Below are 17500 nucleotides of genomic sequence, written 5' to 3' on the forward strand. Positions count from 1 at the left end.
GCCCTACCAATATGACATTTCGAAACGCTCACGTCATAAAGATCCGATTAAATCTTAACATTATTTCTTGATTTTAATACAGCTGGGTGGAAGGCCGGCTTTACACTGCCAATTGCAAAGATCGTTCAGGTATGCCCAAAACGTTACAAATTGGAAAATGTCAAAATGAAGGATTACTCTGTAAACCAGCCTCCTGATATCGCAAACAGGTATCGAACAAGAAGAAAGAAACTCCAAAAAAAGGAGGAAACAAAGAAACAAAAATAAACAAACAAACAAAAACAAACAAACAAAACATAAAGCCAACATTATAGACAAAAACGTAGAATCAAAATATTCACCGCTTATCTAGTATTTGAACGATGGAAATTTAGAGGTTCAATTTTTATTTTTATTTTATTTTTATGCAATTTATATCGCGCACATATTTTATCTCAACCACGGATTCAAGGCGCAGGGATTTATTTATGCCGTGTGAGATGGAATTTTGTACACAATATATCAAGCATTCACATCGGCCAGCAAACCTTAAGCCTATTAGGGCGAGCATTCACCTTTCACGGCCTATTATTCCAAGTCACACGGGTATTTGGTGGACATTTTTATCTATGCCTATACAATGCTGCCAGGAAAGACCCTTTTGTCAATCGTGGGATCTTTAACGTGCAGACCCCAATGTAGTGTACACGAAGGGACCTCGGTTTTTCGTCTCATCCGAAAGACTAGCACTTGAACCCACCACCTAGGTTAGGAAAGGGGGGAGCAAATTGCTAACGCCCTGACCCAGGGTCGAACTCGCAACCTCTCGCTTCCGAGGCAAGTGCGTTTACCACTCGGCCACCCAGACTATTTGTTTGTGATATGTCTGTCAATGGACATAATAAACGTACAGCTTTCCGAAAACCCACAGTTTGATGCACACACGCACACGGACACACTATACGTCGCAACCCCCTCCCCCCCCCCCCCTAACCCTACATTGTTAATAACAATTGTATTACGTGCAGGGTCGCTCCGAATGGTGGGCCTGAAGATATACGTGGAAGACCAGCTGTGTGACGTTATTGAAGAGAATGAAACAACAGGCAACACGTCATCTGTATCCAGTGGGTCCCCAGTACCCATCAGCATCACGTGCGGCACACCACTCACAGGACGTTACGTCACACTGGTCAAGAACACCACTCAAGTAGATCTTGTATACCATCGTGAAATACTGAGTGTATGCGAGGTTCAAGTCTGGGGTGAGTTAAAGCACCACTTTGTTTATTGTGTCCATGTCCATTTCATTCTGATAAAAATAATTACAATTGAACTAAAAATCAACATGCTATGTTTCTGAAATAATGTTGAAATCTTCACTTTGAACCATGCATTACCCCTGGCACTGTGATTTCTCCTAAAACGGAATCTGTTGACATGATTGTCCCTCAGGTAAATTGGACCCGAACCGATCAACAACAACAACACCAACAACAACAAAGCCACCAGCAGCAACAACAACAACAACGCCACCTCCATCACCATCAACAACAAGAACAACAACAACAACAACAACAACAATACCAACAACGACAACAACACCAACAACAACAACACCATCAACCACGACAACAACAACACCACCAACAACAACAACGACAATAACAGCATCAACTCCACCACCACCAACAACAACAGCACCAACAACAACACCTCCTACACCAACACCAACACCATCAACAGAACAAACAGAAATTCCATTGGCTGTGATAGCGGGGACCGGGGGAGCCGTGGTTGCTGTGGTCATCATGGTTATCTTTCTGGTCGTCATTATTGTCAAAAGGTGAGGCAATAGGATCACTGTCAATCGAATTCATCAAGACGAAAAAAGACGAATAGAGAAGAAACGGAATAGAAAACAAGTCGCGTAAGGCGAAAATACAATATTTAGTCAAGTAGCTGTCGAACTCACAGAATGAAACTGAACGCAATGCCATTTTACTCGTAGCATCGTCAGGCCACCGCTCATGGCAAAGGCAGTGAAATTGACAAGAAGAGCGGGGTAGTAGTTGCGCTAAGAAGGATAGCACGCTTTTCTGTACCTCTCTTTGTTTTAACTTTCTGAGCGTGTTTTTAATCCAAACATATCATATCTATATGTTTTTGGAATCAGGAACCGACAAGGAATAAGATGAAAGTGTTTTTAAATTGATTTGGACAATTTAATTTTGATAATAATTTTTATATATTTAATTTTCAGAGCTTGTTTTTAATCCGAATATAACATATTTATATGTTTTTGGAATCAGCAAATGATGGAAAATAAGATAAACGTAAATTTGAATCGTTTTATAAATTTTTATTTTTTTTTACAATTTTCCGATTTTTAATGACCAAAGTCATTAATTAATTTTTAAGCCACCACGCTGAAATGCAATACCGAAGTCCGGGCTTTGTCGAAAATTACTTGACCAAAATTTGAACCAATTTGGTTGAAAAATGAGGGCGTGACAGTGCCGCCTCAACTTTCACGAAAAGCCGGATATGACGTCATCAAAGACATTTATCAAAAAAATGAAAAAAACGTTCGGGGCTTTCATACCCAGGAACTCTCATGTCAAATTTCATAAAGATCGGTCCAGTAGTTTAATCTGAATCGCTCTACACACACACACACACACACACGCACACACGCACACACGCACATACACCACGACCCTCGTTTCGATTCCCCCTCGATGTTAAAATATTTAGTCAAAACTTGACTAAATATAAAAAAGCAGACAGTGTGTGTGTGTGTATGTGTGTGTGTGTGTGTGTGTGTGTGTGTGTGTGTGTGTGTGTGTGTGTGTGTGTGTGTGTATAACATAAAGTGTCAATCAAAACCTGTCAAAAGTTTCAGAGAAACATTCACTTTTATGAGGTTCTAGGCCGTTCTAGACCTAGGAAGCACGGTGAAAGGTACTCTCTTTTCGCGTGTTGACGAGTTTGGTCGATTCTTGCTATTAAAATTTGGGTCAGGTTTTTCATTGAAACGGTATGCTTTGTGTGTGTGCTTAATTCCGGGGGATCCGTTATTTTAGCGGCTGTCACTATAGATTCCAGTGCAAGAAATCTTGAACTCAAAAAGTTCGCAAGATTACAAAGTCAAATGCCTTGTATGGAATGAAACGTTTCAATCAACTAGCAGGGGTACCAATTTCTCAGTCGGATACAACTACAAGCAATGTCGTAATGTTTGTTGGGGAACTTACATTCCATCACAAGCTTAGAATTATTGATCATTATATTTGAGTTTGTGTTTGTTTCACAACAGGAGAAAACGTGGTAACACTTCAAAACGTGAACCTGATGTTGAACTTGATGCACAGGAGCCTGTTTACAATAACATTTTTACAGTTACTTCGGAGAGGGATCCTCCAATCACAGGTTGATACTATAGAATATTCTGTTTTTATATTTAATTTGTTTAGATTGTGGTTGTATGATATACACAATGCTTGTGTCTTTCTTTTGGATTTGCTCGACTTGACTACTTAACATTAATGGTATTCTTCGCCTCCCGTAAACCATAAGTTTCAGGCTACAGACCCCCAGGTTTTAACATATTACAAACTTCAGTCGTTTAAACACTTACCGCTAGACGACATTAGGGCTACTTTCCCCGCAAAGTGAGCGTTTTTTAAGGAATTTATATCGCGTCGTCTAGATAGGTATCAATCTGGCGCTAGAGGTAAGTTTTGAAAGTTCGAAAGCACAGAGCCGGAATACAGGTCGCACATGTGTGACATTCACTTACCTGTGTTGTTTGGGGCGTTGAATAATGAGTGTCGTTGTACCCATATTTGCGTCATACGCGCTTTGCTCTCCGATAGCGGACGTTGCATGTTGATCAAGGGGCATTACTTACTTAATTTAACTTTAGTAGTATAGTAAGCACATCCAGTTGTTTCCCTTTATTCCCCCCTCTGCTTCTTTACCTCTGTAAACTTGTAGGGGTAGTTATTTTTCGATAATGACCCAGCAACCAAACAAATAACGACCCAGCAACAGCCTGAATCCTCGATAGCGCAATGGGTTGAGAGGTTGTTCTGTTTCGGTACTACTTTTTGCGACTGAAAAGTTCCGAACGCTCTAACGTACGAAGTATACATCTCTGGAGCAAACACTTCTTGTCAGTTTTCCTATTTTGGACTAAAATCAAGTACACAGATATGCTGTTATTCTGCTGTGGCGGCAAAGGCAGATATTGTGTGTTCTGTATATGTTTTGGTATCGCTTAAATAATATTCTTTCCTCAAATGGGACTAGCAGACGAACTTTTGCACCCGTGTTCCAACGTTAAAAACTGTATGAAGTTCAGTTTTCTGGGGAAAATAGTGTATGAAACCGCTTTATGTTGTTTAAATTGATGAGATGTGTGCATTTGGTTGCGTGTGATCTGTTTATAAAATGAAATATTGTTGAAAACTGACAAGAAGTGTTAACAGAATGGAATGATTTGCACGGAACTATACAACCGCGCATTAATCGATCGCCTGCGCAGGTTGACTGGTTGAGTGAATAGGATTCGATCTAACTTTCGCAAAAAAACTCCTCTTTTCTTTGAATAACTGAAGAAAGGAGGAATAAAGAGGTTACACACCTCGTCTCAGTGATTATAAAAAATAATGGTCTCAGTTCGCGGTCATGAAAAAGCTCGCTTAAGCTCGCATTTTTCATGATCCGCTAACTTCGACCATTATTTTTAATAATCACTGAGACTCGGCGTGTAACCTCTACTTATTTCTGCTTGGTTGTGCGTGTCCATATTTCTACAGTAAAGCAAGATTGCTTCTGAAAAAATTCAGGTCATTGCTGCAGGTTTTTTTCAAAGTCAATGAAACGAAAGAAATACGACTCGAGTAGACTTAGCAGGTGCACACAATACGCGAACGACTGCGGTAGCCTAGACCAAAGCACTGGAGCGTGTACAGTTTGCGTGTGATAATTTGCCACCCAAGAGACCTGTATGCACCATAAAACTGTTTTAAATGCCCCACACAGTGTGTTTCATCAGGTTTCTTTCTATGACTTTTCGTGAACAACTTGAATCCTTTTGTAAACCTCCTGCTAGGCGGAATGGTGCTTTAAGTTGACTTTAAGAGTACTTGACTGTGAGGCTGGTTGTCTTCGTGGTATGATAAACTGACCTTTGAAATACACATAAACAAATAATACGATTTTTGTCCCGTATAATATTATTTGTTATGAAGAATACATCAAACATTTACAGTTCACATGTCCTGACGGTTGCGCTCGTCCTTTATCTTCAGAGCCATCCAACAATTCGTCTTCGGAGTCGATCCTACAAGTTGTCAAAGCCAAACAGGAATCTAGGAAGGAGCATAACACAAGATATAAAGCCAACGAGACGCCCTCAAAGCCTTCTTCATCCCAAACAACCATCCAGTCAAACCTTCCTCAGGACAATGCAGCATTTGTCCCTGAAGGCGAAGTTACCAAGGACGAGGTTCCATTGGCTGCGGAAGACCACGTGTACCAGAATCGCGAGGAAGTGTACTCTAAATTCCGTTCCTTAGCCCCTCAACTGGACAGCGTCCAGACCTATCTGGCGGACAGACTCGCTTCTCAACAGCTCTGCTATGACTTCATCGTAAGTGGATACAAACTCAGTTTAAAAGTCTCGGCGTCTTTGTGGCAGCAAATACTAGCATTGCCTAGAACCGTATCATCAATGTAGTCGGACAAGGAACTGACTGACAAGTTTTAAAAATGAGAATGTGATTTTGTTTAACAAATATGTGACAATTAAGAGTGTCCCCGTCCCATCCCCGCTCCACCCACCCCCACTTCCTACCCCTGCACGCAAACGACACACAGACACACGTATTGGTTTTCATTAGTTAGCACTAGGTCATAAACGTGTGCTTTCTACGTCTGGTTAAATGTGCACACAAGTGTATATTTCTTTTTTTAAGTCGATCCTTCCACACTTTTAAAAGTGTTTTGCATGTCTTGTGTTTTGAAGGAAATTCCAAAGTTTATGAAAGACGAACCGCAAAGGGAGGGGCTGCTTCCAGAAAATAAAAAGAAGAACCGATTTTCCAGCGTCATACCATGTACGTATTCCTTTGAAGTCTTTTTATACTCGTATGTTTCTTGTTATCCGTACCATAATGCGTTTTAGGCATAAACAAGGAACAGAAGGAACATTTTCACACACGCACACACACACATAACCAACTCAACTCAACTCAACTCAAATTTATTAATCCATATGGAAATTATGTTGTAACAATACTCATTTCCAATCAAAAGAATAAGAATACATACTGTCGCGTGCATGCACGTTTGCATGTTTAGTTTTTCACACAAAAACTTTGGCCACACCACACAGCACTCACAGAACACCGATGTAACTAAATGAAAATATTTAATAGTTCCCAGTGGGGTGAAATATGGGGGTGACGATGGATGGAACAATGAAAGGGTTACCACGAATGCATGAGGATGAACATAATGAACATGAGAAAGTACACAACAGTCAAAATAATGTCAACAAACGACATACGAGACAATCAGGACAGTCAAACACAAAGCACGTACGTCATAAAGGCCCTCCTCATTCCATAAATGATATCTATCGTAAGAAAGTACTTATCTACACGTTCGACGAATTCAGGGGGGGGGGGGTGCGCCCTCGGGTCGACACCTGCGTCTCTGTCGCGGGGGTGAGAGAATCAGCCCAGTTAAGAGCTGTCACACGGCACACACTCTGCAGCGACGGCGCCGGTTCGATGTTGCTGCCCAACAGCAGCGTGGTCGCGCCGCTGTGACGTTACAAGATAGCCGCTCAAAACAGCGTAATGAAGCCTCGGAGAAGATCCAGAGGGGCTGCTCACACAGCAGCGTGGGGGTGACGATGCGAGAGTCCAAACTGGCTGCTCAAGCAGCAGCGTGGTGGTGCCTCCTCCATGCTGTGAAGCTAGGGTTCGCACCTTCCCGTCCGGTCTGTCTTCGACAGTAAACACTGAAAGCCTAGAAGGCCAAAGTCAATATTCTCCCCAAAAATATAAGACACGTGACTTCCTCCTCCAATAGACATCATTATTAGGGATGAGGAGGAAGCACAATGACTAAACTTTGGTTTCCTTCTACGATATAATTTACCATTATAATGATTTCCTTTTAAACCCTATGATGAACACTATTTACAACAACACAAAGACGAGACAAAACAGTACAACTGGTAACTAATGTAGGTTCCCTGTCCCCTGCCACCGGCCGCTAATTCACCTTCAGCAAAAACTGACAAAAGTCTATCCAATTAGACCAAGAAATTTGACTTACCTCACACAGGCTAATGAAAAACATCGCGCACTTTACGCAACCGACTTTAACAAAGTCCCCAGTAGACGTACATTACTACTGAAAATAACTTCGAACTCAAACGACAATTCACACACGAATTTCGAAGCCGTTCGAACAAACATCTGGTCTCGGCCGAGACAGAAAAAAGAATGCCTATGAATTTCTCAGTCAGCAACCAGGTAAACGGTGAACCCTACAAATAGCGCGCAGCTTACCGTGAACGTCCCGTGCAATGCGTGCAAAGCGTGCAAGGCGCGAATCACTGAGCTAAGCCCAGCTACCGGTCTTCCCACCTTGACACAGGTACCTGTCAGCAACGCCCGACCAAGGAACCTTATAACTACATACAACTGTCCGCGACAATGCCCCCCAAGTTAAGCATAGACATCTGTCTACACGGCAAAAGATCCCTATTCAACGCATGCCCGACTGAGGTAGTCGGCTCCCACGTTGCGACTACCGGGAATCACCCGCACGGTGAAACTGTAGGCTTGCAACAACAAACTCCAGCGCATGAGCCTGCTGTTCACCACCTTTGCTGTCTGCAGGTAACGCAGTGGTTGGTGATCTGTCTCCAACACAAACGTCTGTCCGTACAGAAATGGCTGGAACTTCTGGGTAGCCCATACAACGGCCAGACACTCACGTTCAATGGTGGAGTACTTGCTCTCCGGGGGGGACAACTTCCGGCTGGCGTAGGCGACAGGGTGGAACACGCCATCCTTTTCTTGCATAAGCACAGCTCCCAGTCCATGATCAGAGGCATCCGTCCGGAGCGTGAATGACTGCGACAGATCCGGCAGTTGCAAAACTGGCTTTGAGGTCAGCCTGGCTTTCAGAGCCCTGAATGCCTTCTCACACTCGGCTGTCCAAACCACGGTGTTGGGAGAATTCTTCTTTGTCAGATCAGAGAGCGGCAGAGCAATTGCAGAGAAATTTGGGATGAACTTCCGGTAGTATCCGGCTAGACCAAGGAACGCCCGAACTTGCTTCTTGGTCTCTGGAACCGGAGCCTCGTCAATTTTCTGCAGCTTGTTGTCCTCAGGTAAGATCTCACCCTTCCTCACCACGTGACCCAAGAAACTCAACTCCTCGAACCCAACGAAGCACTTCATCGGTCTGGCAGAGAGATTGGCCTGCTCAAGGCGCCGCAACACAGCCTCCAGCGCAGCCAAATGTTCCTTCCAGGTTTCGGTCGCCACCAGAATGTCGTCCATGAAGTTATGAACGTCGTTCCTCCCCAGCGGTTCCAGCAAAGCCCTCATCATACGGGAAAACACAGCCACGGCGTTCTTCAGTCCAAACGGCATGACTGTAAACTGGAACTGGCCTACCGGAGTGGTGAACGCAGTCATGGGACGGACGTCGTCTCGGATGGGTATCTGCCAATACCCCTTGGAAAGATCAAACTTGCTGAAGTAAGTCGCTCGACCCAAACCAGCAAACAGGTGTTCCACATCTGGGAGTGGTTCAGCATCGAAGACTGTCACATCATTCAGCCGCCTGTAATCCACACAAAAGCGAACCTTCCCATCCTTCTTGCGGATGAGCACAACAGGGGCGTTGTAGGGAGAAGCAGCCGGTTCGATAACACCCAACTTCTTCATGGCCTGCACCTCTTCCTTGATGGTCTCTACCTTGGCATAAGGTAAAGGGTACTGTTTCACTCGAACCGGTTTCGCGGATTCCACCGTCATGTCAAAAACGGCCAAAGGCGTCTGAAGGGGGACATCAGTAAGAACTCTTTCGTGCCTCTCCGCAATCTCCAACACCTGACGTCGTTGCTCGGCAGTCAGTGTAGCAGACAGGTTGATGTCCTTCACCGTTTCTTCGCCCTCCAAGCAGGGCAGGGGTAGTTCCCGATCAGGCGAAATCATCTCCTCAGTTTCTTCAACCACCGCCACCGCTACGGTGGGTATCCCATCTGAGGGGTCCGCAGTGTTTTGTCGGTCTCTGTACAACTTGAGAAGATTGGCATGGTACAGCTTCTCACGCCCGTAGATCCGAATCCTGTAGTCTGACTCGCCTTTCTTCTCCAAAACGTCGAACGGTCCCTGCCAACACAACTGCAGCTTGTTCTTCTTCTGCGGCAGCAGCAACAAAACCTTGTCTCCAGGCTGGAACTGTCTTCGCACTGTCTTCCGGTTGAACACCTCCGCGTGTTTCTGTGCAGCAGCTGACATATTCTGACGCGCCAGTTTGCAGGTTTCCTCAATCCGGTTCCTCAAGTCAACCACATACTCAGAAGTCGTACGAACTTGTTCATCGACTTGCTCCTCCGTCCATAGGTTGCGAAGAACAGACATGGGTCCTCGCACTGTCCTGCCGTATAGAAGCTCAAAGGGAGAGAATCCCAGACTCTCCTGTGGAACTTCACGATAAGCGAAGAGGAGTGCAGGAATGTAGCGATCCCACTGCTTCGGTTTCTCTTGAGCAAGCTTGCGTAGCATGGTCTTGAGTGTTCCGTTGTACCGTTCCACCAATCCGTTTCCTTGCGCATGGTACGGAGTAGTCGCTAAACCCTTGATGGCCAGCAAACGCTCCACTTCTTTCATCACCTCGGACATGAACTGGGTACCACGGTCTGTCAAAATCTCTGAGGGAATTCCTACTCGAGTCCAGACTGCCCACATCGCTTCTGCAACCTTCACAGCCTCAATCGACTTCAATGGAATGGCTTCCGGGTACCGAGTAGCGTAGTCCACAAACACTAAGATGTACCGGTTACCAGACTCAGAAGCAGGGATGATGGGACCCACCAGATCGATCGCCACACGCTCGAACGGCGTATCGATGAGAGGCATCTTACCTAACGGTACCTTCTGTGGCTTATGAGAAACCTTCTGACACTGATCGCAAGACAACACAAAGCGACGTATGTCTGCGCACATACCTGGCCAAAAAAACTGCTGCCAAACTCGATCACGTGTCCTCTGGACACCCATGTGACCTCCCATAGGCGGTTCATGGGCCAACTTGATAACACCTAACCTCAACTGCTGGGGAACAACAACCTGAGTATAGACGCTACCACCACCGCGATACTCACGGTACAGAATCTTCTTCTTCCAAACAAACCCAACTTCACCGGAGTGACCAGACGTTCTGACGTCTCGGCGATCTGCCGCCTCACGACAACTCTTCAAAGTCGAATCATTCCGCTGAAGGTCATGCAACTGCTCAGGGGTGACTGTTTCTAGCCCTGGAGCAGCAACATGTAACAAAGTCGACTTCTTCCCTTCAGCGGCAGCCTGAGCACGAGTGACAACTGACACAACCTTGGACACAGCGTACACTGGAAGAACAATCGAGTCACCCAGCCGGGCGTGATTACCTACAATGAAATCAGCAACAGGTGTATCCATGACGATAGCCTCAACCTCACCAGTGTAGAAAGGACATTCAACCTGAACCTTAATCACTGGATAGCGCCTCTTGATGTCTTTCTCAGCCATAGAAACCTCAAGATCCTGTCCTGTGAACTGAGACCTGGAAACTAATGAACTCTTCACGACACAAACCTGAGATCCAGTATCACGCAACCCCTCCACTGCAACACCATCCACTACAACCAGGCATCTCGGGTCGTAGTCTTGCTGGCTACAGGGAGTACACAAAGTGGGTACACTGACGGGCGGTAAAGACTTCTCAGGACCACTATTCACCGCTCCCGTCGACTTGCTCTTCTTGGGGCAATCTCTAGCCAAATGTTTGGGGGACTCACAGATGAAACACTTCCTACCGGATGTACCAAATGAGTTATCTCCTCTTTTCTGCTTTTCATCAACGCCAGCCTTTCCACCCTGATCACGATCATGCTGAAAAAACTTCTTACTGTCACGGTGTGCTTCAAAATGAATCTCAGCGGACTTAACTGCTTCGGCTAACGTCTGAGGTTTTTTCTCCTTAACGTACGCGGCCATGTCCGCGCTCAGGGTCTGCAAGAACTGTTCCAGCAAAACCAACTGTTTCAGTTCTGTGATCTCGGAAAGCTCATGCCACTTAGTCAAATTCTCTTCAATGCGAGCACCGAACTGTCTGAACGTTTCATGTTCTTTTCTCTTGCAGGTTCTGAGACGACGGCGGTAGGTTTCGGCTGTGAGCTGATAGCGGCCTAACAACGCGACCTTCAAACCGTCATAGTCGTCTGCGCTATCATCATCAAGAGTGTTGTACACTTCTACAGCCCTACCCGACAACCTAGTCGAGACCCTAGTTGCCCACGTATTTCTCTTCCACTTGTACAAGGTAGCGACTCTCTCAAACCTTTTCAACCAAGTAGCTATGTTTTCTTTGCTCTCATCAAACATCGGTATGGAAGGCCGAAAACCACGAAGGTCACTAGACTCTTCTTCACCTGAGGAATCTCCCTCATTATCAGCTCCATCCCTACTTCCTTTCTTCACCCTCTTACTTTCCGACTCTCTCTGCAGGAGTTGCATGCGAAGGTCATGCTCTTCTCCTTCCTGCTTTTGCTTACGGTCATGGTCCTCTCTCTCTTGCCTTTGTTTTTCTTCAAACAACTGAGTACGTTCATATGCGGCTTTCTCATCAGTCTCTCGCTGAGCTTGAACATACTTAACTCTCTCATCAGTCTCTCGACGCACTACTTCTAGCTTGTCCTGATAAGCTTCCCTTTCTAGTTCAAGTCTTTCCTGTTTCTCATCTTCACGGGTCATCCGCTCGGCAATAAACTCAGGAATACTGGTAGATTTAACACCTAGCTCCTCAGCAAGTGAACGCCACCTAGCAATCCTATCCGAACTACTTTCTGTCCTAGACGCCATGATAGCACTATCATCAAGAACACGACCAGAACGAAGTTCCATAAACAAGAACAAAACTAGCAAACGGGTAACCAAAAGATGACAAACCAAAACAAGGCACAGCTGACTGGCAACAAGGACAGGCAACCCACAAGGCCTGATGATAACCCTCGGGCCCCTCCAACCACCCACAGTTACCAGACAACAACAAAAGCTAATTAACTACCGTACATCAGTGTCCAGTGTATGGGAAGTGTGGCCAACGACAAAAATGAAGTGAATTCCTTGAATTCAAAGAGAATTTATCCTGGCAAGCTCGCCATTGTCGCGTGCATGCACGTTTGCATGTTTAGTTTTTCACACAAAAACTTTGGCCACACCACACAGCACTCACAGAACACCGATGTAACTAAATGAAAATATTTAATAGTTCCCAGTGGGGTGAAATATGGGGGTGACGATGGATGGAACAATGAAAGGGTTACCACGAATGCATGAGGATGAACATAATGAACATGAGAAAGTACACAACAGTCAAAATAATGTCAACAAACGACATACGAGACAATCAGGACAGTCAAACACAAAGCACGTACGTCATAAAGGCCCTCCTCATTCCATAAATGATATCTATCGTAAGAAAGTACTTATCTACACGTTCGACGAATTCAGGGGGGGGGTGCGCCCTCGGGTCGACACCTGCGTCTCTGTCGCGGGGGTGAGAGAATCAGCCCAGTTGAGAGCTGTCACACGGCACACACTCTGCAGCGACGGCGCCGGTTCGATGTTGCTGCCCAACAGCAGCGTGGTTGCGCCGCTGTGACGTTACAAGATAGCCGCTCAAAACAGCGTAATGAAGCCTCGGAGAAGATCCAGAGGGGCTGCTCACACAGCAGCGTGGGGGTGACGATGCGAGAGTCCAAACTGGCTGCTCAAGCAGCAGCGTGGTGGTGCCTCCTCCATGCTGTGAAGCTAGGGTTCGCACCTTCCCGTCCGGTCTGTCTTCGACAGTAAACACTGAAAGCCTAGAAGGCCAAAGTCAATATTCTCCCCAAAAATATAAGACACGTGACTTCCTCCTCCAATAGACATCATTATTAGGGATGAGGAGGAAGCACAATGACTAAACTTTGGTTTCCTTCTACGATATAATTTACCATTATAATGATTTCCTTTTAAACCCTATGATGAACACTATTTACAACAACACAAAGACGAGACAAAACAGTACAACTGGTAACTAATGTAGGTTCCCTGTCCCCTGCCACCGGCCGCTAATTCACCTTCAGCAAAAACTGACAAAAGTCTATCCAATTAGACCAAGAAATTTGACTTACCTCACACAGGCTAATGAAAAACATCGCGCACTTTACGCAACCGACTTTAACAAAGTCCCCAGTAGACGTACATTACTACTGAAAATAACTTCGAACTCAAACGACAATTCACACACGAATTTCGAAGCCGTTCGAACAAACATCTGGTCTCGGCCGAGACAGAAAAAAGAAAGCCTATGAATTTCTCAGTCAGCAACCAGGTAAACGGTGAACCCTACAAATAGCGCGCAGCTTACCGTGAACGTCCCGTGCAATGCGTGCAAAGCGTGCAAGGCGCGAATCACTGAGCTAAGCCCAGCTACCGGTCTTCCCACCTTGACACAGGTACCTGTCAGCAACGCCCGACCAAGGAACCTTATAACTACATACAACTGTCCGCGACACATACTAAAAAAAATGATCACAGTCTCACTAACGCAAACAGTCATCCGTCACGTCAAGTCTGCCAACACACAACTCACTCACAGCTTATATTTTCATATCATTCATGATTTAAGTTGAGTTTCCATTTATCTCGTCAGTAACGATACTAATACAAGGGAACGGTTTACTGAAGTGAACTATTTGTTTCATCATATTTATTTTTTCTTTGTTTTTAATATGCAGACGACAAAAATCGAGTTTCCATACACGATGGTTTCACGGAAGGTTTGGCCACTGACTATGTCAACGCTAGCTACATCAGAGTAAGAATATGTTACTTTTAGTGATGGATTAGTTTTTCAGGTGAGGATAGTTTACTGACAAGAGAATTTCATATTCACACGAGTTTGAAAGTGTCGGTTCATCTTTGCTTCCTTTGACACTTTGTCTTTCTTACGTTCTGTTGCACACACATGCATGCAGTTGTAAGTGTATACTATTATGTGCATGCATGCATTTGTGTTCTTAATTTAGTGTCAAAATTGGAGCACGGGGGCAAAGCATGTAAGTATTCAAATAAGACTAGTAACACGTGTTTATAGTCATATGTGCCTTCCTGTCTGTATATAAAATGGTTAAACTAAGATCCCTGAATGCGAACACATGTTACATTGAAATCCTTAATTGTGAACAAAAAGATTGTATGTTCGTTTTACAGTAGTTTTATTGAGTCTGTTGGAACTTTTGGTTTTGTTTGCTGGTTTGGCGTTTTGTGCACCAAAAAAAGGAACGTTCTGGACAGACGTGTGAGAAAGTGTAGCAAGATTGTGAGTCAGAGACAGCTGAATTTAACTGAGATGTATGAAAGAAGAGAGGTGCAAAGGCTGGAATCATTGCGAATGAAAAAAACACATGTACTGGCCCAGTATTATGAACGACGGCCATCGCGCCGACGGTTCCGTGTGCCAAAATATGAAACTGTCAGGGCTAGTAAGAATTTTATTCCATTTTCCATTACACTCTTAAACAAACACTATTGTCATCATTTTCACGAGTTTTCATTCACAAACACCTGGGAAATAAATCTCATGTTCCCCATGCAATAAATCCCCGGTTACCATAGTTGCAGGAAGGAGTTTATACATGGATAATCAAAAGCAAACCCAATAGAAACGCTCGGGGATTATTCGGCTCTTTTCATTGGCGTTTCCTCAGACCTAAACAGACGACACGACACTGCTTTGCAAAGTTCCAAAAACGAACTGGCAAACCGACAAAAGTAAACAAAAAACAAAACTACTTCATGAAAGGTCATACATTCATCTTAAACGAATGAAACCTACCGATATGTTTTGTCTTCTACAAAGTCATGGAGTGCGTGTATCTGTGTTTCGATACACAGACGTTCGGAGAAACACGAACGTCAAGTTCAAGTCAAACCAATTGACCCCTGACATACAAATTTTGACCCGTGCACAAGACGTTGTATCGATAAACGAAGCACAAATAAGAAATAATAATAAAAGCAAAGAAAATAGCAACAAGATATGCAAACATCTAACAAAGCCGAGCAAGCAGAATGACAGGTCTAATGAAAAACAAAGAGGCACTGAGTCGGAAACAAGGTCGCGATTCTTTCCTTCGCTGCACGACGCAAATCTTCTGTGACCTTTGACCCAACGTAGCTTCCACATTCGATCACTAAGCTTAATATTTACAACTGAAAGCCGAGGGGGTGGAATACCGAGATGAACCTTTCAGAACTGTGCATCCTCAAACCTGATGTATTCATCCCAACATTTTATGAACTCAAAAACACAGAAAGTTGCTTTCACACGCCAGCTTTGATTGCCAGTGGTTATCAAAACGGAACTCGTGTGGTTATCAAAACGGAACTCGTGTTTCAAAGCATGGCTCCCTGTGTTGATTGTGCACTTATTTTCTCACTACCAAAATGATGACAAAAACGATGTTTGGTGGTTTGTTGTCAGACCAGCTTTTTTGTCAGTCCTCGGGGGGCATATCGACTTTTGTTTCATATTTATTGACCGCGGCCTTCGGCCTTGGTCAATAAATATGAAACAAAAGACGATAAGCTCCCCCTCGGACCGACAAAAAAGCTGTTCTGTCAACAACCCATCAAATATCTTATTATGTTTTTGTGATGCAGATGCTGCTGTGTTAGGTTTTGAATATATTAGTAGAATTTCTCCTGTGTAAGGAATTGCATGACTGTGCTGGTGTTTATTAATCTTTTACATCTTAATGGTCTATTTCCCATATTGTAGTTTATGATTTTCAAGCGGAATTATATGGAATTTGTGTGTATATGATTCCTTACATACTTGTCTTACATCTTATCAGCGAGAGATTTGTTTGCAAAGAGGTGTTTAGTTAAGGACAATATTATTACTAAGTACATATATAGAGAATACTACCTGGCTTGCTGTGTCGTACCATATTTACATGAGTTGGTTTTTTAAATATTGAACTGCGAGAGAAAGCGAGCTGTTCACTATTTGAAAAAGCAACGAGTGTAAATCTGGTACGACACAGCAAGCCATGTAGTATTCTCTTTATCCTACATACTGTACTTACGTGTATTTTACTGAAAATGTCCTGCAGTCGAGGCAGCTAAATTGAAGACGCTTGTTTTGGAACTTCGATCTCTTCTAAAGCCTCGTGCAATATATTACGTCAAAGCAAAGAAACGTCACTCTGAAAGTGTGGCGTGACGTGTTAGTTCTAAAGATTCATGGAGGGTAGTTAGCGAGCGCAATTTTTGTTTCTATAAAGACGTTTGTCTCGGTGACTTTGGCACCATAAGCAGTGGAAAAACAGGTCCCTGCCAGACTTGCTTGACATGACCTCATTTACATGATATACACACGTGTGATTTGAACGATTATTATCTCACGGGTGTCTCTCTCACGTATGTAGGGTACATGTAAATATAATGCTCTTGTTGTAGTGTTTTGTTTGTCTTTATGTTACATGCACCAACACTGCAAATTCTCCATGTGAGATAATGACGTTAATTTAATTTGATTGATTTGATTGATTTGATCAAATGTAAATGTGTGTATTGGGGAAAGAGAATATAATCATTGGACAGAAAGTAGGGACGGGGGTATCTTCTTCGTCCTCCCCTTCTCCTTTCAAATTGGAAAGAGATGATATCAGTTACTTCAGTTATGTGTTCATAATAATTCATCCACGACTTTGACGATACAGAAATAAATGACCGATTCGTTATGTTGTGTTGGTTGGTTGGTTGGTTGGTTGGTTGTTTCTCTCGAGAACCCAGAGATTATACGAGATTAATACAACATCAATGTTATTCTGTCTTTTGTTCTCGATCGATGAACTCTTTCAAAACTATGCCCATGTTAGGCGCATCGAAACAAAAGGTAGAAAGTAACTTAAAAATCAACTTGTTTTTACAGTCGACATTTTAATCGTGTTAAAAACCTTATCAAGGGGTACGCCCTGGAATGTTCTGTCGGTCGAGTAACTAGGACGTTCACCATAGAAACATTGTTTCAGAAGAAAATGCAGACGTTCCCTCTTTTTGTGACACTTAATTTTATTTTCAGGGTTACAAGTCGGAAAAGGACTATATTGCGGCGCAAGGTAAAATTGACGTTCACTTTATCTTCTCTTTCATGTGTGTACATT

General features: G+C 43.9%; 1 protein-coding gene across 1 annotated transcript in view; it reads left to right on the forward strand.

Annotated features, from left to right (window-relative positions):
* The window catches only part of LOC138965639 (receptor-type tyrosine-protein phosphatase epsilon-like), a 31970-nt gene that overhangs the window by 3481 nt on the left and 10989 nt on the right, over positions 1-17500 (forward strand). Inside the window, exons 4-10 of the mRNA XM_070337813.1 lie at positions 1008-1244; positions 1681-1825; positions 3278-3411; positions 5298-5638; positions 6014-6104; positions 14066-14145; positions 17419-17455. Coding sequence (XP_070193914.1) covers positions 1008-1244; positions 1681-1825; positions 3278-3411; positions 5298-5638; positions 6014-6104; positions 14066-14145; positions 17419-17455 — 1065 coding nt within the window. The remainder of the gene's footprint in view (positions 1-1007; positions 1245-1680; positions 1826-3277; positions 3412-5297; positions 5639-6013; positions 6105-14065; positions 14146-17418; positions 17456-17500) is intronic.

Source organism: Littorina saxatilis, linkage group LG4, assembly GCF_037325665.1.
Source record: "Littorina saxatilis isolate snail1 linkage group LG4, US_GU_Lsax_2.0, whole genome shotgun sequence".
NCBI classification, from domain to species: Eukaryota; Metazoa; Mollusca; class Gastropoda; order Littorinimorpha; family Littorinidae; genus Littorina; species Littorina saxatilis.